General features: G+C 40.6%; 1 protein-coding gene across 3 annotated transcripts in view; it reads left to right on the forward strand.

Annotated features, from left to right (window-relative positions):
- CCHR13.PART0H19orf25 (chromosome chr13.part0 C19orf25 homolog) overlaps positions 1-23080 on the forward strand; it is a 46634-nt gene extending 23554 nt beyond the window's left edge. For all 3 annotated transcript variants that reach the window (XM_044053994.1, XM_044053995.1, XM_044053996.1), the window contains exon 3: positions 21815-23080. In XM_044053994.1, the coding sequence (XP_043909929.1) occupies positions 21815-21996 (182 nt within the window). In that variant the 3' untranslated portion in view covers positions 21997-23080. The remainder of the gene's footprint in view (positions 1-21814) is intronic.
- The last annotated feature ends 1306 nt before the right edge of the window (positions 23081-24386 follow it).

The following is a 24386-nucleotide window of genomic DNA, read 5'->3' on the forward strand; positions in this document are numbered from 1 at the left end:
TAGCATACTTTTTCCTGAAGGATATGGAAGTCTCAAACTCTCAAATGTATGTTATTTAGTAACTTAAGTCAGCAATTTCAAGAAAAACACTAATTTTTTAAGGAACAGACCAAAACATATGAGGTAAAAATCTGAACAGTTGAAAAGTGTGGAGCAAGTAGTTTACAGGGATACAGGTGAGAATGAATAGATCTGAATTATGGGTACAGCAGAGCAGTTGCTTCAGATCTGCAAAATGCCCTGGTCTAGGGATAGACTGATTTCGGTTACTGTTCAAAATACCAGTTAGAGTAAGCAGCAATGAGAAATGTATTTTATTGTAGGATCATGGGAGGTTACTAGGCTAATGGCCCTGGGAGCCTTGCAAGCCTAGCCATGAGTTTATCCCCTAAAAGAAACCTCAGTCGGTACCCGTCGCCCCTATCAGTGAGGAACAGAGGTGGAACCCCTGGGACAAATTTGTGGTTTCCCATCCACTCAAGGTTGCACTTGAAGAGGGTCAGCGACATACTCTGACATGTATGGGAAGTCTCTTCCAGAGACTGGGCAGCCTCTGGGGACAAACCTCTCTCTCCAGCAGGTTTTGTTAGTGTCACTTATTAGATTTAGGCCTTTCAGGTGGGTAATGCGCAAGGAGCTAGACACCAATCAACTCTGAGCAATCTGTATGATACCAAGTAGAGTGATAATGATCTGTGCCTGTCCACATAGGATGGGTGTTGGATGCCATGGATTCCCTTTGTGAGGTATGTCTGTGGCCTTTCTAGCTGGGGCAGGTGTTGAAGAGGTACATACCAAACAGGGCGTTTTACTCAATTACTGGCCTAATGAGGGAGAAGTATACAGAGATAACAACCTCCTTTTTTTCTGGATGCAGTCCCTTTACTTATGAGGTGAACACTGCAGCTACATAATCATCGAATGTGAGATTGTTGTCAACCTGTGTACCCAGGTCTCTTACCACAGGCTGTGTGCTTAGAGGGTTGCCATTGATGTGGTAATCAGTAGGGGCTGTGTTTTTGCCAAATGGTATGATGATACATTTTTTTTGCGTTGGCCATTACTTTGGCACCAGTCATTTGTTGCTGGGAGACCCTTGTGCAGTATGTTAACATCATTTGGGGAGTTGACTGCACCCCAACTTAACTCATCCACAGGCCTTTTGTCTTTTCTGGACCTCTGAGCAGTAGATGCCAGACAGTAGAGGTCCCAGGACAGATCGCTGGGGAACACCACTACTGACAGGTCTGCTGTTGGAGGTGGAGGCACCTATTTTGACCTTGGGATTCTATCGGTGAGCCAGTTGGCCACCCACCTGATGAGATAGGGATTTATGCCAAGTTGTGTTAGCTTTTTGATGCCCGAGTGGGGGATTGTGTCAAAGGCTTTTGGCCAAGGTAAGGTAAAGCTGTATGTACTGACTTTCCCTCATCCAGGGCCTTGGTGACTGTTTCAGAAAGTCAACTAGGTTCAACTTGACTAATCTGAACTGGGTGGGGTCAAGTGCTTGGAGATTGCCTATGTCCTTGTTTTGTGAGGACCATAATAATATGCTCCATGGCTTTACAGATCAGACTTGTCAAGCTAATGGGGCTATAGTTTCCAGGGTCAGTAGTGGCACCACCTTTTGTGTAAGGGGTTCTCCACTCTGCTGGAATGAAACCTGTACTTGGGCTGTGGTTCAATAGATTACTCAATGATGAAGCTAGTTCTTGCTGGAGATGGTGCAGAATACATGGGATACTATCCGGTCCCATGGAAGCTGTGTTCTTTGCCTTGGATAGAGCCTTTAACACTTGATCTACAGAGATGTGAGGTGTGGGACAAGTATGGGGGATGTTGAATGGGCCTTTGGGGGGGGGGGGGGACAGGGGGTGAAGTTTGAGCTGAATCTGCTAGCAGGTTGGCCAAGTCAACAGAGATCAGTGTAAGTGGTACCGTTGAGTACTAATTCGGAACAAACTTGGGCTTTGCCATGGAGGTTTCTGATGTAACTGAAGAAGGCTTTCTGGTTTCCCTTTGTTTCAGAGGCTAGTTTCTATTCATAATTGGCTTTGAAGGTTTTTCACTAGTGATCTAATTTGCTTGTTGAGGCTAAGATGGGAGGTTTTCCAATTAGGAATTTGTGCCTTTTTACCCTTGCACAATAGTTTCTTCCTTTTTGTTGTAAAGCCTGGTGATATGGGATGTCTATCAGATAGCTTTGTTTCCGTGAGGACCAAGTTTTAGTTCTGTTGGGTATGGCTGAGTCCATGCAGTTGTACAAATGCTTGTATACTGCACTGGCTTACTGTTCAGCATAGTTGTCTGCATCCTGTGGGGGGAGGGGTGTGAAGCTACTGAAACCCTCCCTTAGGATTAGGAGGTTGTAGTCAGCTTTTGAGAATTATTTTGCCTGGTTACAGCTGGGGGGGGGGGGGGGTTAGAAACTTTGAATGAGACCGACCGATCTGATCTCACCAGGGAAGAACTTACTATGGGAATGGTGCAGAGGTCACCCATGTTGGTGAGAACCAAGTCCAGAATGTCCTCTCCCCTTGTGGGGGAATGAGATGATCTGGTCTAGTGTGTTGGAACTGATGAAGTCAAGGAATCTGGTGAGTGTATTGGTACAGGAATACTTCACCCAGACTATGGTGGGGTAGTTGAAGTCACCAAAGATCAGGGTGTTAGGGAGTACCTTGATAGAATCAAATAGTTCCAGGTAGGAGGAGTGGGTGTCCTGAGTCATGGAGGGGGTCTGTAGCTGGCTATAACTTGGATGGGTGACTTGCCACCTGTCACTTGTACCTGGAGTAGCTCTAGTGTATCATGCTGGCAAGCCAAGTCTGGAGGTGTGCTTGTCGTTAATGAAAGGCTCCACCACCCTTAAGTCTCCCAACCTCATTTTGGAGTCAGAATGTGTGGAATGAGGTGTAATCTGGTAAGGCAGGGGTGCTCTCCACAGCCTTGAACCAAGTTTCTGTGACTGCATAGATGTCTTCTAGTGTGAGGAGAGCCTCCACTGAGTGCACTTTCAGGTTAAGGTGCCTGGCGTTAAGCATGACCTTCAGTTTGCTTTTTGATGGATCTTTTATGTTGGAAGATTTGTCTTTGGGACATTGCTTAAAAAAGCAAATTAGGGAGACTAAAGCCTTTGCCAGAATCTTTAATCCCAGGGGTGATGGGTGGAAGCCATCTCTGGCAAAGCACTGAGGCCTGTAAACCATGTCATCCCAGGCAGACCGATACTGAATCCCCTTGGAATGACTTCAGAAACTAAAGTCAATTTATGTTCTGTTGGTATTGTATTATTCTTGGTGAAGGTAGGATGCTGCTTAGGGTTAGGGTCATACCTGCCTCAGACACATACTCTGAGCTTAATCATGTCTCTTCATATAGTCCAGGGAGGTACATCTCAAATCATTCACACCAGCATGGACAATGACAGAGTCGTACTTGTACCTGTGGAGAGACTTAAGTACGTTCATGATGTGGTGGATTCTGGACACCTCTTAGACAACTGACCTGTGTCCTTGTCAAGCCTGGTGAGGGGGATATTGGTGTGGCTCTCATGAGTTGCCAATGACTAGTATGTTTGGTTTATTGTTATGCCATATGGTCTGTGTTGGTTTACTGTTAATGCCTTATGGGCTGTGTTTGTGAGACACTGGTGTGTTGTCTGCCTTGTGTGGTACATTTCTGAGTGTTTTGCAGGTCTCTGCCGTTTAGGTACATTTTTATTGAGGACCTCTGCATAGGGGTGTGTGTGTGTGTGTGTGTGTGTGTGTGTGTGTGTGTGTGTGTGTGTGTGTGTGTGTGTGGTGCTTGGCTATATGATGTGGTCGGTGTGGTGTTTTGTGCCATCAGTTTCCTCTTTGTCAGGAGTATTGAGTGTGGCTTGAGAGAGCACAGATTCTAGGTTACTGATGTAGATGCATTTCTCGCAAGTAGACTTATGTGCTAAAAGAAGAGGGCTGTCCATGAACATGAGGAAGTTGCTACACTCAGTATGCTCATGTCGACCAAGCTGGCAGGAGAAACTGATAGGTATTTCCCAGGCATAGTGTTCTGAAAACTTGGTCGGACTTATGGACAGAGGATTTTGATAAGGGTTAGTCCACAAGAGTGTAGACCATAAAAACCTTAAATGTAAAATAACTGGCCTGAAGCCCAAGTGCTAAAACAAAAACTAAGAGGCTTAGAATAACAGACAAATTTAATCAGGCTATTAACAAACAGTAATAAATGCAGCAGAATAAAAGCACTTGAGAGCAAGCAACAAAGCAAAATGTTAATAACATAGGAAGAACACAATTGCAGTAAAAGCAGCTTTTAAGTGCAATTTTCTGAAAGTGGAGAGGGAAGAAATAGAAGATAATTCAAGATTAAGAAATTAAGGGGGTTGGCCTTCCAAAATACCCTCTCTGTAGACAGTAGAATGAGTTGATGAGATGGGACTGGGAGGAGTATCCAAAATCAAATTTACAACAGGGGCGGGCAATTCCAAAGCCACCAAAATGCAGACGGAGACCAACCTTATTCAATCAAGGAAATAAATAAATGCAGTACAGTTTAACTATCACTGAAACCGATCAGGTGCAAAAAAGTATACTTGTATCAGCTTTGTATGTCCAGATAGTTATATAATCAATCACAGCCAGATACTTTATCTCCTGGATGTGTGTCACAATTGGGATTTTGCTTTGTTTTAAGTTAGTGGTGCCAACAGATTTCTGCACCATCTAGAGGCTTGCTCTTGGAGTCCTGTAAGTTAACCTTTAGGACTAGTCCCTATCCATGAGATATAGTGTTTGTACAGTATCATTTGTATGTGCACTTCATGCATGGAGTACTGTGGCAAAACTGAGTACAGGGTCTTGTGCACTGTTTTCTAAGAATTGCATAGAGCTTTCATATGTTGCTTTATGATTGTGCCAGCCCTACTCCATGGCACATAGTGTTTATGTATAACACCCAAGGAATGTAGAGATGGGACTCCACAATTCTAACTTCTTTGGAGCCCTGAATTTTTCTGTATACATGTTTGAAGTCTTGTGTTAGTTATGGTATCTAGAAGAAGACCATGTTGCTTAGTCATGGAGTCTGTAACATCACAGGACCAATGCTGACTACAGTGTGAGAAGGTTGTCTTTTGTCAGAGTTTGTTTTACAGGAATGACAGTTTCTGGATTGTGTATAGCACCAAATGAGTGCATTCCTGACACTTTTTTTTATCCTACCAGATTTCATCCTAGAGGACAGGTGGACCAGTCTGTTAAGGATGGTCACTAATCAGTTAGTGTAATTGTCCCTAAAATGAGGTGTGGTTAGTAATTTCCACCTGAACTTAGTGTATCTTTGTTCCATGCATCCATGGATGTGTTACTGTACTGTGTAGGCTGTAATACTTGGAAAAGATTAGCTCAGTGCCCAATGGTGTGAACCTTTGCTCCAGATTGTCACTGTTGCAGTGACACCCTGACCCCCATGCCCAGAAATGGGGGGGGGGGGTTGTAGATGGAAGTTTTATAGAACACCATTTCTCAGCACACTTCTGATTCCTCTCCTTCAGTCCTTTAACATGTCGTTCTGTAGCCATATATTTGTGGGGCACAGTGATATCCATGGAGATAGTAAGAGAGGAGTTCAGGTATGTCCCAAGAGAGGATTGCATCTCTTAGGGTACTGTATCACAGTTAACTGTAGGCCCTGTATTGTGAGCTGTTGTCTGGTGACGTGCCACTTTGATGCCACATCTGTATTGATGGGTTAGCAGCCATAGAGTTTTTATAGCAGAGTGTTTGCTTTAATAATCATTTTAATCTCTTAAGTAAACTGTAAATGTACATGCCACAGTGGCAGGCTTGTGTATTTTTCAAGGGTTGGTAATGAAGTTTAAGACCCTGGGATTGACTGTTTTTACTGTGTGCAGCAGTACACCATTATCAGAAGCTTTAAGTTAAGTCTTCATTACTGCATCCCTAGTACCGACGAGGCACTGTAAATGTAGGGCTTTCCTTAATATCCAATACCCAAGATAATTACAAGGCTTTCCTGGTCTGCATTAAGAAACTTTGAAGTAATACCCAGACCTGCTTCGAACTTGTCTCCCGTGGCATGTCGTACTCCAACAAAGAAAGCATAGCTAAGATCCTGACAGAAAATTTTAGCTCCAACTTCACACATTACCCATGTCCCATTGTGCCCTCCCAGTTTCTCCTGTTACTGTGCTACCTGTAATCCCCTTATACAAGTTGCATCAGCACTATTTATAACTAAAAACAATAGTTTCCATTGATCCTGACAGTATTCCAAGATGTTTTCTTGCAGGATTGAAGCACTGCATAGCCCAGCCCCTTCTAAATCTCTAACTGTAGTCTAACCTGAAGCTTAGAGAACTGACTCACTTTTCACAAGAGTGGCCCCATGATATGCCACAGTTAACTACAGACGTTTTAGTGTTTTAGCATCATCTGTAAGGCCATAGAACGTGTTTTTGCCAAACTAAAGAATGATGTAGCCAACATCCAAACCCTTGACTATAATCAGTTTGGATTTGTTAAGTGTATGATTACTCAACCCATCAGTTTTTTACAAGGTTAGAGAAGCCTTGGACAGTGACCAGGCTGTTATAAATTCATAGGTGTTTACTAGGCTAACTACCACAAGGACCTTTTTAAATCTAGCCATGCATCCAAAATCTCTGACAAATTCTGATACACTTGATAAATGTAAGCATGGGCCTGGGAGAAGAACCATTTACAGGTTACCTATGTCCATTAAAGACATGGGTGCCAAACCAGGGATGAATTTCCGGTTTCACATACAATTGTCCAAGTTGGACTTGAATTGGGTTAGGGAGGAAATCTGCTTCAAGTGGATGGGGAGCCTATTCCATAGACTGGGTAATCTCTGGGATGCATGCCGTTCTCTCCAGCAGGTCCTATTTATATGACAGGCAAGGTTTAAGTCTTTAGAATGGGTAATTCTGGTGCTGTTTGGTTTGTGGATATGCAGAGGTCCATTAGAGTGGGATCTGACAATGCCCTGTATGCCATGCATAGATCTCTGCTCAAAAACATGCAGGAGACCGAATACAGGGAATAGGGCCTTGAGGTGGTCTGCATAGGATACTTTACTTACACCCTGTATTCTTTTAGTGCGGAACCTCTGTGGACTTTCCAATTGTTTGATGTGCCTGGTTAGATACATACCAAAGGGGGCATTGTACTCAATGATAGGTCTGAATGCCAAATGGTATGGGTTTCTTGGGTCATAGAGGGTGACCTGTAGCTTGCAAGGAAGTGGTATTAGATTTTACTTATGGTGATTTGAACGTGGCAAAGCTCAAGTGCATTGCTCTGTTTGACCAGCCTTGAAGTATATTTTTGATGTAAATAGAGAGACCTGCTCCTTTAGACCCTGCCTGTGAAATAGCTGGCCTGAATGTGTGGAAAGCATTATAAACTTGCACTGTTGGTGTACTTTCTGGCTTTAAACTGTCTCAGTGACCGCACAGACGTCCGCATTCTCTAGGTAAGAGAGCTTCTAGGTAGTGGAGTTTTCTGTTTATAGACTCCTAGCATTGAGCAGTAATAACTTTAGATTTTTTTTGCTATGTCTGAAGTGCTTAGTTTGGCATTGTCTAAAAAAAGCACTATGTGGGAAAACAATATTTTAGCTAATATTCGAAAGCCTAGAGGGGAGAGGTGCAGACCATCCCTGGCAAAGCAGCGTGGTCTGTTGGTCGTCTCTTTCATGCTGACAAATACTTCACCCCCTTATAATGACACTAGAAACTAAGTCAATGAAAAGTCAATTGTCTTTTGTTTGTATTGTGGCATCATCCTTGGAGAAGGTAAAATGCTGCTCAATGCTAGGCTCATACCAGCCTGAGACTCGTATTCCAAGAGTTCTATCATGTCTGTCTTCATATAGTCTAGGGAGGTACGTCTTGGGTCATTTACTCCCACATGGACTATGAGTCATATTGGTAATTGTGGTCGGGTGACCTGAGTAATGTCATGGATTCTAGCCCCTGAACGTAACTTTCTCCTTACTCAGCCTGGTGAGAGAGACATCAGTGTGTCTCACGATGGAGTCTCCAATGTTTAGAATGTTTGATTGTATGGTGGCTTGCCTTATGGGCTTAGTGATAGAGGCCACATGAGGTGTAGCCTTGTGTTGATGCAAGTGTTTTGAAATAGTGCATTAGGGGCTGCAGAGGGTATTTGTTATGTGTACTTTGTCTAGGAGGTCTTTATAATTTAGGAAGGTTTCATGCAAGTGCCTCAGCATATGTGGGTTGTTATGTCCACTTTAAATTGTGCGTGATTGGTGCAGCTTGCGTACTACTGACAACCTTTTTGACATTAGGAATACTTTTATGTGAGAGCTTTGTCTCCAGTGACATTGTGTAAATACACGTCACATACCATATCAGTTTGAGAATTAAATGGTTGTTAGCAAGCATGAGGCAATTTCTGCATTGCCTCAACATGCCCATATGACCACCAAGCCAGTAACGGAGACGGTAGGGAAGTTTGTCCATGGCAAAGACCCTTTTTTATTTTTTATTGATTATATAGTTGTAGTGAGAATAGCAATCACTGTCAGGAGTATCCAGTTTGCAACTATGTGGACAGTGCTCATCACTGCAAACTAGTTGTCCTGTGTGCAACTAGGTAATGGAGAAATTTTAATTGTGCTTTTACAGGAAAAATGTCAGTCAGGGTGTCAGAGTCTGTACAGAGCACTACCAAACACTTGAGGGGAAAGTAATACGTAGACCCTGAACATTTAAGGCTGTAGTATTTAGGCAGATATTTTGAAGTTAGAAACAAATCAAGCAGTACTTACTGAAAACAAAGAACTAGCTTGTCAGTAACTATGAAAAGAGGGGAGTTGCATGAATGTTTACTGCCTGGCTACTACTAATCCTGGTCTCACTACAGCTTCACTCTGTTGGGATACAATGCTCCTTCTCTCACCAGAAGCAAAATGTTAGTACCAATCCCAAGAAGAGAAGCAGGCCGCAATCTGTCTGGTGATTCACAGTCTTGTTCCAGATAATGCAAGGGTCTGTAGGCTTGTAGCCTTTTCCTGGTAAATGCCTTGAATAGCAACCAGACACTCGCTCTCCAACCAGAAACGGTCAGGAATCTATGCACTGTGTGCTCCTCTCACCAGGACCAGAATATAAACACAGATTCCAAGCAGTCACCTATAAAGCAGTTATTAGGCTTTCTGGTTATCAGCGGTCTCCAGGAATCGTCTCTGTACTCCTCCAAAAGCACTAATCCCAAGATGACTACTGAGATGCAAAATGTGGGCTGTCCAATAAGTGGTGGTCTTGCAATAGATCTTTTATAGGTAAGATGAAAAAAGTGGTTTATCCTAAACACTGCAGTGTAAATTAAACAGTTAGAGATGAAAAAGGGTAACTTAAGTTTTAGCTGTCTAAGTGGAGGGCCACTGTCTTTTGTTTAAAAGAGCAAAATAGATTGAAAAGTGATGGACACTTTTTTGTATTTTAGTATTATGGGATACAGTGGGATGGCCAATAAATTTAAATAATTAAAGGGGAGTGATTTTTTACAAAATGATGATTCTGTGTTTGCTCACGTCATCCTGTGAAAGGAGAGAGGGAAGGAGATATATGGTCAAATTAACATAAGGGGCAGACAACTCTAAAGACAGTGGTGTTTAAGAACACAACAATAACAAGGTGGGAGGGTGGAAGAAATTCCGTCTTGTCACAAGAGAGAGAGAGCTGTGGTCTCCAAGTTTTAATATGCAAGTAAAACAGTGTAAAGAAAACAAATCACAGTATACAAAATAGAAAAATGCAAAGTAATACAAAACTTAAGAAAATCAAAAAGCAAGCTAACCTTTCCCTTACAGCAAGCTGTGGCAGAATCTGGGTGAGCCTTTTTAGTAATGCTGCCAACGTTGACCTTGTCAAGGTTTTGACACCATCCTTTCTGAGAGTATTGCAGACAAATTTTCCTGTGTAAGTCTTGACCCTTATGTTGTCCACTGGATAGTTGCTTGGCTTACTGACAGAATTCCCTTTGTAAGGATATGCTGCCAGTGGTGTTCCACAGGATTTTTCTTGGGCCCTCCCTTTGTTTGACATTTACTTAGAAGTGAAGTCAGTCATCTAAGATCTGTAGCTAACCAATTTTTGTGGATGATTGCAAATTTAGGTGCGTTTAATTCCTCCCATGATATCTGTATTCTCCAGCAAGCACTGGATTGGACAGTTGCCTGGTGTGTTCATCCAGCAAGCACTGGCTTGGACAATTGCCTGGTGTGTTCATCCAGCAAGCACTGGATTGGACAATTGCCTGGTGTGTTCATCCAGCAAGCACTGGATTGGACAATTGCCTGGTGTGTTCATCATTAGCTCACCACTGTATGGTAAGAAGTGCAGCATAGTCACATTGGCGTACTACCCCCACCCAAAATAAGTGTAATTAGAGACTTAAGATCCCTTGTGGAAAGTGAGCTGTCTTTTGACCACTATGTCTCCATTACCTCCAGACAGCTCATTTCTCAGGACATCCCGAATGTGTGTGCGTTTGTAGCCTTTTCCACCTTCATAGACGGTCTAACATTGGATCCAAAAAGTACAACTCCATTGTGAGACTGAACGCCTGCCAGCTTGATTGGTTTCTTATTCCACAACTAAGCCTTGTTTGGAGTAGATAACCTCTGTACATCATGTAACATACTCCCCTGTCTTCCTTCAAAACTAGCTTCAGTGATTGGATAGTAATTGCTTATTCATGCCAGGTTTTAGTGCAGCTGTCCTGTCCAGAGGAAACTACCCTGCTGCTATTACTAGAGCTGGGTGTCAGCTTGCCCAGTCTTTTGCAAACCTACTTGTTAACCACATTACTGTGATAATGACAATGGTAAAGCTTCCCAAAATTTCTTCAGCTGTTTGTTTAGCACACTGATATGCGAATCCTATCTTTTTTTTCTTTTCTAAACCCTTTATATAATGGTGTATCACAGCAATGATTTGAGTTGCCTTTGTGTGCCGTTCACCTTTTTTTTTCTTCTCTCTCTCTTGCTGCCGAATCTGTGCCTTTCTTCTGCATGTTTGACTCCCCCCTCCTCCACCTGCATGGATTTAATGGTGCAGCTCATGTTTCCAATCCCTTCTTGAGCGCTGTTTATTATTTATTTATTTTACATTTGTTGACCGGGCTAGTCTAGCTGGATATATATTTTCAGCAGAGGCCCGAGAAGCTCCGAGAAAAAAAATATTATACACAGAGTCCACAAAAACAGTGGGGAAAAAAAACAATTTACATAAGTATGCAACTGCTTAGTAAAAGTTTGTGCAAACAGTCTTAAGGTTACACATATGAAGATAGTTATACAGTTGTATATAAAAAAAGAAATAACAAAAAACTTTCAATGTACATGAGTTTACTCGGGACAGTAAGGCAGGCAAAACAACAAAAAAAAATTATTGATTCTAAGACAGCGTAGAGGATAGAGGAATATCAGAAGAAGAAAGTTTTTAGTTGAGAAGTATTTGGACAAAAAGGTGAAATAGTATCAGGATTAGAGCAGGGGCAGAGCCATTGGTTTTTAATGAAAATTTTGAATTGTTTCTTGAAAAGGTTGGTGGAAGTCAGGGATGTTATTTCATTTGGAAGTTTGTTCCGAGGGTTGCCAATAGCATTTGAGAACAGTCAGTCCCCAGATTTGTTGTTGGATTGTATGGTGGATACTTGCAGCTTCTTAGCGGATTTTAGGGTTTGTAAAGTTTTATAGGAGTTGAAGAGGTTACAGAGTATGGGAGTATTTGAAGGATGATGTATGATCTTGTGGATAAAAATGAGTTGCTGGAAAAGTAGATGGTTTTGTACTTCCAGCTGTCCTAGAAGTTTAAGATGATGGCAGTGGTGGGTACGAAAGGGGGCACCGGTGTCCAATTTGGCTATGTTGTTGTAGGAGGTTGCTAGTTTATTCAGATTGCTTTTGGATAAGTTAGTATAGATAGGGGAGGCGTAGAGAAGGGTGAAGTGAGGTGGGTCTGGGTAATAGAAACTGTAGCTGAGGCTGTGAGAAAAGGCTTGATCTATAAAGGAATCCAAGTTTTCTATTAACTGATTTAATAGTTGAATTAATGTGTGTGTTAAAGTTGAGATTGTTGCCTATTGCACACCCAGGAGTTTGGTGGCGGTGTTGGGAGCAATTTCTGTGCCATTATTTGATGCAACTATGAAATTTATAGGGGGGGGGGGATTTCTGTGTGGGAGTAAAAAGTAATAATTTAGTTTTTTTTTGGGTTAAGGAGGAGACATATTTGATGGAACCAGTTTTCAACTAAGGTAAAGACTGTTTGTGTACCGGATTGGAGTTCTGCTGGAGAAGATGCGGCACATAGAGTTGAATCATCGGCATATTGTATGCACATAGCTTGGGGAAGGGAAGTTTTCAGATCATTAATGAAAATAGTAAAAAGGAGTGGTCCAAGAATTGATCCTTGTGGGACTCCAAGGGTGACTGGAAGCTGAGAGGATAGGTTATTGTCCCACAGAACTGCTTTTTTTCTGTTTTCCAGGTAGGATTGGAACCATTGTACTAATTGAGAATCAAGAGAAAGTGATTTAAGTATACTGGTCTATAGTTGGTGGTTAACCATATCAAAGGCCTTGGAGAGGTGTATGAAAAGAGCAGAAGATAGCAGGTTAGTATTTCCTATTTTTATTAATGCAGTCTGTAAAGGATAGAAGAGCAGTTGTACTATGGTATGGCCTGAATCCATGTTGGCAGTCCACTAGTAGGTTACTTTGGAGGAGATGATGTAGTAATTGACGGTGGATACATCTCTCCATAATTTTTGCTAAAGGAGAGAGAAGGGCTATGGGTGGATGTGTGAAAGGTCATTTGAGGTACCCCCTTTATGCAAAGGGATAATGTGTGAGACTTTCCAAATGGCTGGGACACGGGATTCAGAAATGGTTCTGTGTATTAAGATAGAAATAGGGTAGGCAAGTACACCAGCTGCAATTTGCAGGTATTCAGCTGGGAGGAGGTTGGCTGATGGTGTACATGGTTTGTTTGAGAAGCAGGGAGTGTATGAGATGTTGGAACAGGCTGGAGGCTAAATGTCTGGGGCAAGTTGGTTAGTGAGGATAGTTCGGTGGTGGTAACGGGTGGTAAGGTATTTGCTAGTGATTGTACTGTTTCAGAGAAAATGTTATTAAATGTATTAGCAATTTGGTTGGGAGAAGTTTGTGTTAAGTTTGAGGGGGTAGATGTTTTGCACTGGATGGAGTAGTTTGATTCCTGACCAGAACTTTTGTGGGTTTTGCTGTTGGGTCTGTTGGAATTGAGGTAGTAATTATTTTGTCAAGGAATATAGATTTTTTTGTGGTATTACAAAGTTGTCTAAAGTTAAGGTAGTCAACTGGGTTTTTAGTTTTTCTCCATTTGGACCAGAGTTTTTCTTAGTCGAATGTTTAGCCTTGTGTCCTTGGTGAGCCAGGGAGCTGGTTTGTTTTTAATTCTAACAATGTAGGTAGGAACATGGTGGTCTTGGATTTGCAAAAAGTTGTTGTTAAAGAAACTGCTTTGTCAAGAGGGTAGGTATTTTATGGGTGACCAATTGCAGGCTTTGAGCTCATCTTGGAAGTTAACTGGGTTGAAGTCTGTCTTGTTTTTGGTAGTTCTAAATGCTATTTGATTGTGAAGGTGGGTCTTTTGCCTAGAAATGAAAGTAGAGAGTGGTCATTTATGTGATCGGGGAGTATACCTGTTTTATATGCATGGGGGTTACTATTAACTAGTATCCAATCTTAATATGGTTTGTTTCTTGCTAGGTTTGTGGGTTCTGGTAGGGAAGTTAATGGTTTGCTGGAAGCCAGAGAGGTTTATATGAGTAGTTGGGTTGGCAGAGGTACATCCATTCCAATCAAATAATCTCCAAGGGGTATGGTTTCTTGTGGTAGGGATGTGGCAAGCCAGCTAAGGGTATTTTCAAGAGTACTGATGTTATTACATGGGGGGATATATGAGCAAATAATGTATATAGCTTTTTTTGTATTAATTTGGAGCTTAGAGGTTAGAATTTCAGCCTTATTAGGTGGTGGTGGATGGATATCTAGTGCTGTGACCTTCATTTCAGATTTGAACAGTATAGGCTACCCCACCACCCTTTTTATTTAGACGGTCATGTCTGAGAATGTTCTAGCCTGGTGGGACAATGTCATTGTCTTTAGTTGTGGGTTTAAGCCAAGTTTCAGTAAGGCATAAGATGTCAAAGGAATAGGTGTTTATTAGGGCATGTAGCTGGGTTATTTTATTATTTACACTACATATATTGAGGTGACCTGAGTCTTGTTTTTTTGAGAGGGAGAGAAGAGTGGTAGTATTGGCTGAAGAGGTATTAAGGGTGGTATAGTTAGGACCAGGGTCTGGGTGGATGTCACCATGTAGCAGTAAACAATTATGAGGGTTACATGATAGTTTGATAAGTTTACAGAGAGAAGGGTCTCCTTTTCTCATTTGGTGATATTTAATATGGGTTAGTCTATGAAACTGTGGTAGAAGGTAGGATGAAGATATGATGTCACTGTGTGTTAGAGAGGTTATAGGAGAGAGTGGGCTTGTTTGTCCTAGGGGGTGTTGAAATTTAGCAAAGGTTAGGGATTTGTAGCAAGTTAGGTCATGAGATATCGGAGAGGTAAGCCCAATGGATAGGGGAAGAATGTTACGGTTTGTTGCCCAGCAGTGACTATACATAGTGAGATGTATAGGGAGGAAGAGATTAAGATAATTGGAAGAGATGGGTGGAGGAGATTAAGATAATTAGAAGAAATGAAGACCAGTTGTGTGGAGGGGCTGTGAGAGGGACAGTCAGCTGATAAACAGTTTGAGTTAACAAAAGGAGCCAAAAATTGTTAATTGATAAGAGAAATGGAGTTGGCTAATTGGTTGAAGAGTGGGGGGTGTGGCTAGGGAAGTATGAGGTCAGGTGCACTGGGGGTGGGTGGAATTTGGGGTTAGGGTAGGGGAGCGGAGTGAGCCCGAAGGGTGAATGGAGAGGGTAGACCCAAGGAAAGAAAGGCAGCAGGACAGACTGTGTGAAAAAACTATCAGTTAGGTGAAGGTAAGTACAGAGGGTGGTAATCAGGCTGATTAGAGGTGTGCTTTAGGGGACTGTGAGGGGGAATAAATGAAAGTCAGAGGGAGGTAGGTAGGACTAATTTAACAAGCAGCTTGAGAAAATAAGGTGAAAAAGAAACTAGATATATGTTATGGTGAGAGAGATTGTGTGGGGAAGAGAGGTTATAGATGGGTAAAGACTGCTATCTAGTGGCCAAATCAAATATGTGGAGTGACGAATCACTATAGGAGGTAGAAATGCAAAGGAAAGGGGTGAGATGGGATGAGGTAGATATGGGGGCTTTGGCTGCAGGCTTCTCAGTCCGGAGTCCTATCCTAGCTCCTAGCAAGTGATAGAGTAACTTTACATTAAAAATAAATTAGGATTAATTCCATATATCATACTTTCTGTCACTTCAGGGGAAAACTTAGGACTTTCCCGTTAGGGAAGCAAGTCGATCTGGGATAAAATAGATTCTGTGACTGTTCTTAGTTGTCCAGGAGGGCAGGGCCAGTAGGCAGAGCAGAGTAGGTAGAGAGGCAGAAAAAACTGGAGAAAAATAATGAGAGGAGATAATTGTAATATAAATACAGATATAAGCAAACAGAGATTAACAGGTTAATCAGCAATTAAGGAACATACACATATAACTGATAAGGCAAACAGAGAGTCTAGATATAAACAACACATAAGCTTCAGATATCATACTCTACACAACTAGTCATAAAAATCCCTTTACACTATGCATAGCAAATGTAACATATGCTATTAAAACTACAAAGATTCTTCAACTAGCCAAGTATCACAGAAAAACTTGCTTTACACACAGATAAATACCCCAAAATTTGGCAGATTATACAGTAATAGCACTAAAAACAATTGGGTTGGGTATAGGCATATAAGTATTCTAAACTGGGGGGGATTCAGTCTGTGTGAGTGAGCAACCTTCTGGTATAACCTTTTCAAAACCCAGTAAAATTAGGCAGTGAAAGGGAATATCTGAGCAACAAGGGCATTTGTATGAGAACAGGATTACTGATGCATACAAGGGTCTATGTAATCCGTTTAGAGTGAGCATGATTATATTACCAGTTTTAGTTCAGTACAATAGGTGGATACGCGCGTTACACATTTGTGCTATTGGTGAGGAAAGACGCCAAGTGTAGGGAATGTGATGAGGGTAACATTTCAATTTAGGATGTGGTATGTTCCGCTAATGCAGCTGGTACGCCACAACTGGTTTGTAGTTCAGCATAAAACATTAGTAATATGGGGATTAAAAGGGTGGTGGTGAACCTTCGTCCAGAGAGGAGTAGAATGCTGAGTCGCCGTTAGTGCGGCTGGTAAGGAGAAATAGTACAGCCTAGTTAGCCACAAAACATTAATATGAGGTAAAAAGGGTGGCGGTGCACAATCCTTCAGAGAGAAGTAGAATGCTAAAATGCCATTAGTGGGGCTGGTAAGCAGAATAGTACAGCCTAGTTAGGCACAACATGGCTGGGATGGATTTATGACTGGATATTGACTTTAAAAAGAGATGAACGCTTCTAGGGGTAAAAATAGGTGCTGCCTTGTAAGCGGCAGTGTGGGTGTAGCTGGGCTGTTGAAAAGTACTGCTATTACATTTAAATAGGGACAATCGCTCGTTTTATGCTGAAGCAGTTGGAGAGTGAAAAAACATGTGAGGGTATGTCCGTGGATGTAGGAACTTAGCTGGAGCTATACTAAGTACTGTTTTTAAAATCTTCTGAATGGTATTGCTTACTAGTGAAGCACTTCTGTGACCGGTGGGGGAAAAAAAGAGCAGCAATAGAGGGACTAACCTGTTGTCCCTTAGGGCTAAGATGCTTCATGTCCCCAGCATAAAGTTTATCTCTCATCTGTTTTTTCTGATTCCCCCTACCAATCTCGCTCTCTAGAACACATAAACTTTTGGCACAACAACTTCATTAACCGAAAATAGGGTTGTTGCCAAACTTGGAGACCCTACACAATAAAAAAATAAATAAATAACCAGAGATCCTGTAGAGGTATTGGAGATAATTTTGAAATTTTATGAAAATTTGTACAAAGCCGAGAAGTGAGGAAATCGAGAAAAAAAAATGGAAATATCTATGGAAGATTTAATATGCCAAGGTTAGACGTAGATGAAATTCGGCAACTAAGAGTTAAGATGGAAGGAAATGGGAAAGTCTCCAGGAATACATATTATTTAATTAGAAATTGAGGGAAGAAAGTGAAAGATCTGGAAGGTTTTGTTTGACATTATATTAAAAGGAGGGGAAGCACCAGCATCCTGGGGAAAAAAGCTGTGGTGGCTGTAATACCTAAAGACAATAAAGACCCATTTGATCCATTTCAAGTCTAAACCACGATTATAAAGTGTTATGTGCATAATTGCTAAAGAATAGTAAAGGTGATGCCAGAATTGATAGATATGGACCTGTGTGCTTATGTGGAGGGGAGGCAAACATTAATAAAACCATGATCCAGAGATAAGAATGTAAGAAAATACTGCTGTTATTGGTGGGTCTTGAGGCAGAGGAAGCATTCGACACAGTAAACTGGGATTTTGAGTAGTACCATGAAAGCATTTGCATTTCCTGATACGGAAATAAGGTTAATTTAGAAAGATACATTATCGGAATCAAAAATCAAAGTTAGAGGGTTCCTGTCTGAGTAGTTGTCCCTGAACACAGAACCAGGTAGGGGAGGCCTCTTTCCCTTTTATTTGTGTTGTATTTAGAACCTCTGGCAAAGAAAATGAGGGACTTGTGAATTATATTCTTTAATTTCTATGGTGTTCAAGAAAAGCTGGCTTTATTTGCAGATGTTATTTTGGACCTAATAGAACTATTTCAGTGTTGTGGAATTTTCGGAGACAGTTCTGTTCATTAATTTAATATCACAAAAAGATAAAACAAAGGCTATAGCTATAAAGCTATGTACCCACACATGAATTGGACCAGCAATACCCATATTTATGGGGACGTGATAAAATGAAGCATTTAGGAGTATGGAGTGAAATGGATTCAGTTATGGCAGCTAAGGATGTGTGGGAAGAAGGTAACTTGACAAAAGATATTACAATAACTGATGGGTATGGATAGCAAGGTGCAAGTGGAAAAATATTTAGTCTCTTTACTTTTTTATATGCAGGTTTGGCATATTTTTATCAACCAGAGAAGATGTGGACAGTATTTAAAGAGTTGAAGGATTTTATTTGGGTGGGGCAGAGGGGAAGAGTCAAGTGGGGTAAGCTGATCCTCCCAACAGAAAAAGGTTTAGGATTATCTGATTTGAAGGGATATTTTATTGCTACACAGTTGATGCTCTTACACAACACAAGCAGAATGCTACAATTCAAAGTGGAAAGGGATGATAAAGCAGGGGGGCAATTCAAGTAATAAGGAAAGAATGGGAGTTTGGACACACATTCTTAAGGAGATTAACAATCATACATATTATTCGTAAAGTAGCAGAAAGTATATTAAAAACTAAACCAACACGAAAATGGAGAACGATTCTGCCAGTAAGAATGACTGCAGTTAAGGGCACAGAGAACAGATGAGGGGGTTGGAATTTACTGGAGGAAACTGGCAAGGGAACCAAGGTGTTGGGAACAGATAATTAGAGAAGGAATGGTAATAAAATGGGTAGAGGCCAGAAGACATTTGGATTGCAGGCTACTGATTACCTTCCCTATCAGGGATTGATATCGAGGTATAGACCAAGAGAAGGGGATAGGAGAATCCTAAATGAAAGACCTGTACTGGTTGGGTTTTTATTGGAATCTCCTACAGAAGCCACTGTTACATATTGCATAAGTGTAGGATTCCTCAGAGGTCTGAAAAGATTGGTGAGAGACTAGATTTGTAATTCACAAAGAAACAATGGAATGACTTGTGTACAGCTCCCGTATATGCAAAAAAGTTTAAAAGGTATAGGATTTTGCCTGGAGGTGTTGGCATAGATACCTTTATACCGCAAACAGACTAAAAAGAGTTTTTCTTGGGTAGATTAATATTTGAGGTGTGATTGGGAGGAAAGAGGCAACTGGGAACATATGTTTTGGGAGTGTAATGAGTTGGCAGACTAAAAATTCCCTACAGAGTACTCTGTCAAATACTGGGCAGTCAAATTATTTTAACTAAGGAAATTATTTTTTGAGCTGGGATACAGGATCTGAAGTTCTAGAGATAGTAGGGCATTAAGTTTAATTCTGGTTAACCTGACCCAGTAGCTATAACATTAGTTGACTCCTCTGCTTCTAAGACCTTTGCTTAATTCCAATCCTACTCTTTCTGATAGATTGGAAAATTGATGGATATGGGAAAAAGTCACAAGAAGTATGATCTTTTGAATTTCAGAATCCTTAAATTTTCAGGCTCGTATGTTAAAACTTATTCTGACATATTGTGAAAGTGTGGGGAATATTTTATCTACAGCTGCTTCTTGTGAAGGAACATTTGCTTTAAATAACTTGGTTTGTTTTACTGCATAGGTCACTGCTCAATGTTTGTAGTGTTGGTATTACTCTGATACTACTTCCAGGGCTATGGCCACTGGTACAGTTTAAGGAGGTATGTTTGGCTGCATTTGCAGAACCTTCCGATGATAAAAATGAGTTGAAATTCTCCCTTTGATAGAGATTTAGTGTCTGGCCCCCACTGCTGCAGAGGTAGTCAGTAGTGTGAAAGGGGCAAGCTGATTCAGGGAATATCTAAGATTTTTCAGCCCTCCTTTTCTACATCGCCCAAGGGATTTTCTTTCTCCTCATCCAGTGTCATCAAAAAAGAAAATAAACAGACTCTGCAGAATTTAGGTAAACAGATGGTTAAAAAGTGGTAAGGAGGTTTCAAAAAGAAGTCTCAAACCTCCCAAAACTAAGGACATTCCAACAAGAGTGGCTGACTGTTCAAGACCTTGTGAACCAAGCCCACCATGGCCCTCTTTCTCTTAAAGAAAGTCTGAATCTCCATTTTTCTCTTTTGTGACCCGTTTGTTTTAGACAAATGGGTTCTAAAAATCATTCATCGGGTTTACAGATGGCAGTGGGAGAAAATTCCTCCTTTCCAGGGGTTGTCCCTCATCCTGCAGATCAGACAGTTTGTTTCCTCCTCTTCATCACATGGTATCCAAGAGTGATGGAAACCAGTTCCTCATTCCCAGGTGGGGAAGAGATTTTATTTAAGGATACCCCTAGTCCCAGAGAAAGAAAAGTCCTGGAGACCGGTTCTAGATCTTTGTTTCTTAAACCTGTTTGATGGTGGCGAAATTCAAAATGTTGTCACTTCCCAACCTCTGATGCCTCTTCTACCTCTTTCAATTTTCTTGGTGACACTAGGCTTAAAAGATGCTTATCACATTCCTATTCATGTGTACTTCAGTTGTTTCTTAAGGTTTTGTGTGTGTGGATCACAATATCAGTTCTCTTCCTTAACCTTTGGACTACCTCCTGCACCAAGAGTGTTCAGTGTCTAGCTCCAGTTACAGCCAGTTGCAGGCTACAGGGTATCCACATTTTTCCATATTTAGATGACTTTCTTATGTTTGCAGCATTGTCTTCAAATATCAGGAATCTCTTTGGTGAGAGATCTTACACAAGCTGGAATTCCAAGAGAACAGTCAAGTCTTTGTCTTCCTCTCACTGGATTGTGTTCCTTGGATATCAAAGGATCTCAGGATTTTAGGTGTCACGGCATCATGATTCATTTCTTGTGAAGGTAAGAAGGGACAACTGGTGTCAAAAGATTTCCAAATGCTTGTCCAAGGCTATTACCTTTGTTCAACTCACCATGCCAGATCTATTTCGGGCAGGGTCAAGGCATACTCTGTATTATATGTACTACTGTTATTTCTTGTGGAGCTTTTCTCTCCAGGTCTCTGCTAAAAAGGGGCTTGTTTGCATAGATGACTTTACCTGTGGAACTAAAATAAAGAATTGTAGTCCAGCAGTTTAACTTAATTTACCTTGCCCAGAAGTATTAACACCAGTAGTTTAAGATGCATTTTTCCAGGTACTAGAGACCCGCACGCACAGAAAATTCAGCTTTAAGCCTTTCATCAGAAGTGTAGAAATCTGAAATAAGACACAAAACTGTAGACGGGTACAGTAGAGGTAAGTAAAATTTCTTGATTTTAATTGTTCCCTTTGTGTGTGAATCACCTGCCATCACCAGTTGTGTGTTTTGAAAACTGTACATTTACTTCCTCCATGTCAGAAAGTGGGTTCACAGAACTGCCTTTTATGACTGTCAATGCTGTAAATATAGCATGAGATATATTACAGAAACAGAGGTGGTCTCCTTTTTCATGCCCCGAACTGCCAGCAAGCATCATTGCTTGATTCTGGACTGTCACAGGTTGAGTGACTTGTAGTTGATTTGTGTTAATATATGTTCTAGCTTGCTGGGGAAGAGAAATGCTGCATTCCAAGTAGCTACTGTTTGCTGCCATAGGTCTGCATTTGCATCTGTAAGTAGTATGGAGTTGGTGAGCAATGGTGCTGTCTTGTAAGACTGTGGTTGTGTTTTGTACTAAGCCTGTGTCTGTACTTGGAAAGATTTCCTAAATTAGCTGGCACTGAGATCTGGAAGAGTGAAAGCGATGTCTGGGAGACAGACCAGATAAGACACTGACATTAGAGGAGCAGTGAAAGATTGCTTGGCTCTAACTTTTCTTTTGTTTCTGTTTCAGAGCCACTAGAAGATTCTGCAGAAAACAGGGAGAAACAGTACCAGCAGTGTCGCTCATGTGTCGAATTCACCCAGAAACTGCAGCAGATGCAAGCAGTACTAAAGCAAAAACGTGAACAGCTGAAGGTGGTTGGTGAGCAGCTTGAACAAAACATCACAGATATGAGAGAGCGAGCTTCCTGATCTACAGCTGAAATGAATCTGAGCAGATTTCTCAAATTAGCTTTACCAAAAATAGGAAGGGCATTTGCAGTTATTGAGAGAGGCTTTTTCCCCAACAGAGAACCTTTCTAGCTTGTCCATTTTAATAAACTATTCTGTCAAGAAAACAGTTCTGTTGGGGTTTTCTCTGCCTTTTGGATTGAAAATAAACCTTTGTAAACATTGCTGTAAAGCCATTTTCACATTAATTGTAAAACATGACAAGGTTGGTTGTTCCAAGTTGGTGGTTTTAGTATTTCCCCACTGAATTCATGTGCTTTTCATAAGACAGTTTTTTTTTTCTAATCTGACTGCTAGTGCTTTGCACCTCCTATCACAGTTTACTGTTTTTAGAAGCTTATTTCTGTCTGTATATTTAGCTGACATTATTTTTGTAATTGTCAAGAATGTTTTGAAAGTCAGATTTATTCATTATGTGCTTAAAGGACTAAATGATTCCTGGTTATACACCCATATGTGTGGTACTGATGTAAGACGTGGACTGTACTGCTCATGGAACTGCGGAAGAATACCACATTTGTATACGACTTTTCCATCTGGTACAGTGAAACTGATGAAGACATTGCTAGTACTGTTGCTGAAATCTTGCGCAGTTCAGGTCACTGTGGCTATTTGGAACATCAGGATGAACTAGGAGGGATGCTGGCCATTTCTTCAGTAACTGACATTATTTGTCGTAGTAGTGTTACGTTTGTTATTCTGTCTGCGAACTCTCTGAAGAATTATTGGTGCCAGAAGGTCTTAGAATGGAATTTGTTTCACAGCATTGAACAAGCTGGTACCAAGTTCATACCAGTTTATGCCAATGTACAAGATGAACAGGTGCCAGTAGTGCTTCGGCACATTAGTGGACTCAAGTACAGTAGTACATTTTTCAAAACAAAACTATTGGGAAGTATGAAAAGCAAAAAGGTGAGATGTAAAAGATTTACCTCCTAGACTGCAAGTGGAGCAGGCCTGGCTAGCACTCCCCATTTACGGATGCATTTGTATTTCAGCTGTGTTCATGTATTGGCAAAAATAAAGGATCAGGCCTTGCACTTTTTACATAGCCTTCATTATGGAGCAAAGGTGCTGTCACTTTCAGGGATGGTAAATTTGAGCAGTCTATTTGCATTTGTTTGTTTGTTTTTTTTTTTTTTTTGTTTGTTTTGCTTGTAATTGGAGTTGATACCATGTATTGTTGTGCACCCGGTTCTGGTAGAGGGATAATTATAGCTGATATGTAGTTGCCTGATGTTGAACTGTGAATATAACTTTTGGATATGCGTGTAGATGTGGAAAATGCTGGGGCACCTTACTTCCTGTTGTCTCTTATATACAGGTTGTCAGCAGTGGAGGTTGCCATTATTTACAGAATGCTTGCAGAACGGTAGAGGTCCCCAAAGTTTATTTAACGATAGTTCAAGTATAAGCGCTTTCGTCCCAAATAAATTTTAACAGGAACTTCATCATATACAAAAATGCTATGTTTCAAGTTAAGTTAAATACATTTAAAATAGTGACATTTCCTTTCCATAGTAGAGCAATCCGTCACTCCCCCTCCCTAACAAAACACTCTAAAATCATTCAGATTATTAATATATCATAAAAGGTAAATGTTATACATAATAAAAATTGGTATAAAAACAAACCATTTAAATATTGCCATTCAAAATATATATATATATATATATATATATATATATATATATATATATATATATATATATATATATATATATATATATATATATATATATATATATATATATATATATATATATATATATAAAACGTTCATATATATTTACTTATAAAAGAGCAAAGGTGTTAAAATTTTATATATGTTGTAAATAAGCCATGTGTGTGTAGTTAAAGGTATGTATACTTCAAACTGTCTTTTAAGAGCTTTTAGTTTTAAGACTATTTATCGAAGTACAATTATTCAAACTAGGCCAATGTCCAGCATCCAAGCGGATTTGCCAACTTAATTCTTTTTCTAAAACATATGGCCAAGCTCCCCCTCTTTCAAAACGGGGTAAGGTTTCCAGGATAATAAATTTAAACATATGTCTTGAATTTAATATGAGGTGTTTAGCTAGTGCATTGAACTCATAACTGCCCCTGTTTCTAATATGTTCACCTATCCTACTTTTCAATTTATGTTCGGTCTTACCTACGTAAAAACATGGGCAGTTACAGCACAGTAGACCACTGTCTTGGTGTTACAACATCTACCATGTATTTTCACCCTTACTCTATTAATAACTATCTCATTTATTTCTAAGGTACAAGGGTAAAACTTGCAAGTTCCACATTTGTACGTGTATCCTGTGGTACATTGAGTGTGTCTTATTCTCAAGTAGATT

Source organism: Protopterus annectens, chromosome 13.part0 (assembly GCF_019279795.1).
Source record: "Protopterus annectens isolate FY-2018-M chromosome 13.part0, PAN1.0, whole genome shotgun sequence".
Taxonomy (NCBI): domain Eukaryota; kingdom Metazoa; phylum Chordata; order Ceratodontiformes; family Protopteridae; genus Protopterus; species Protopterus annectens.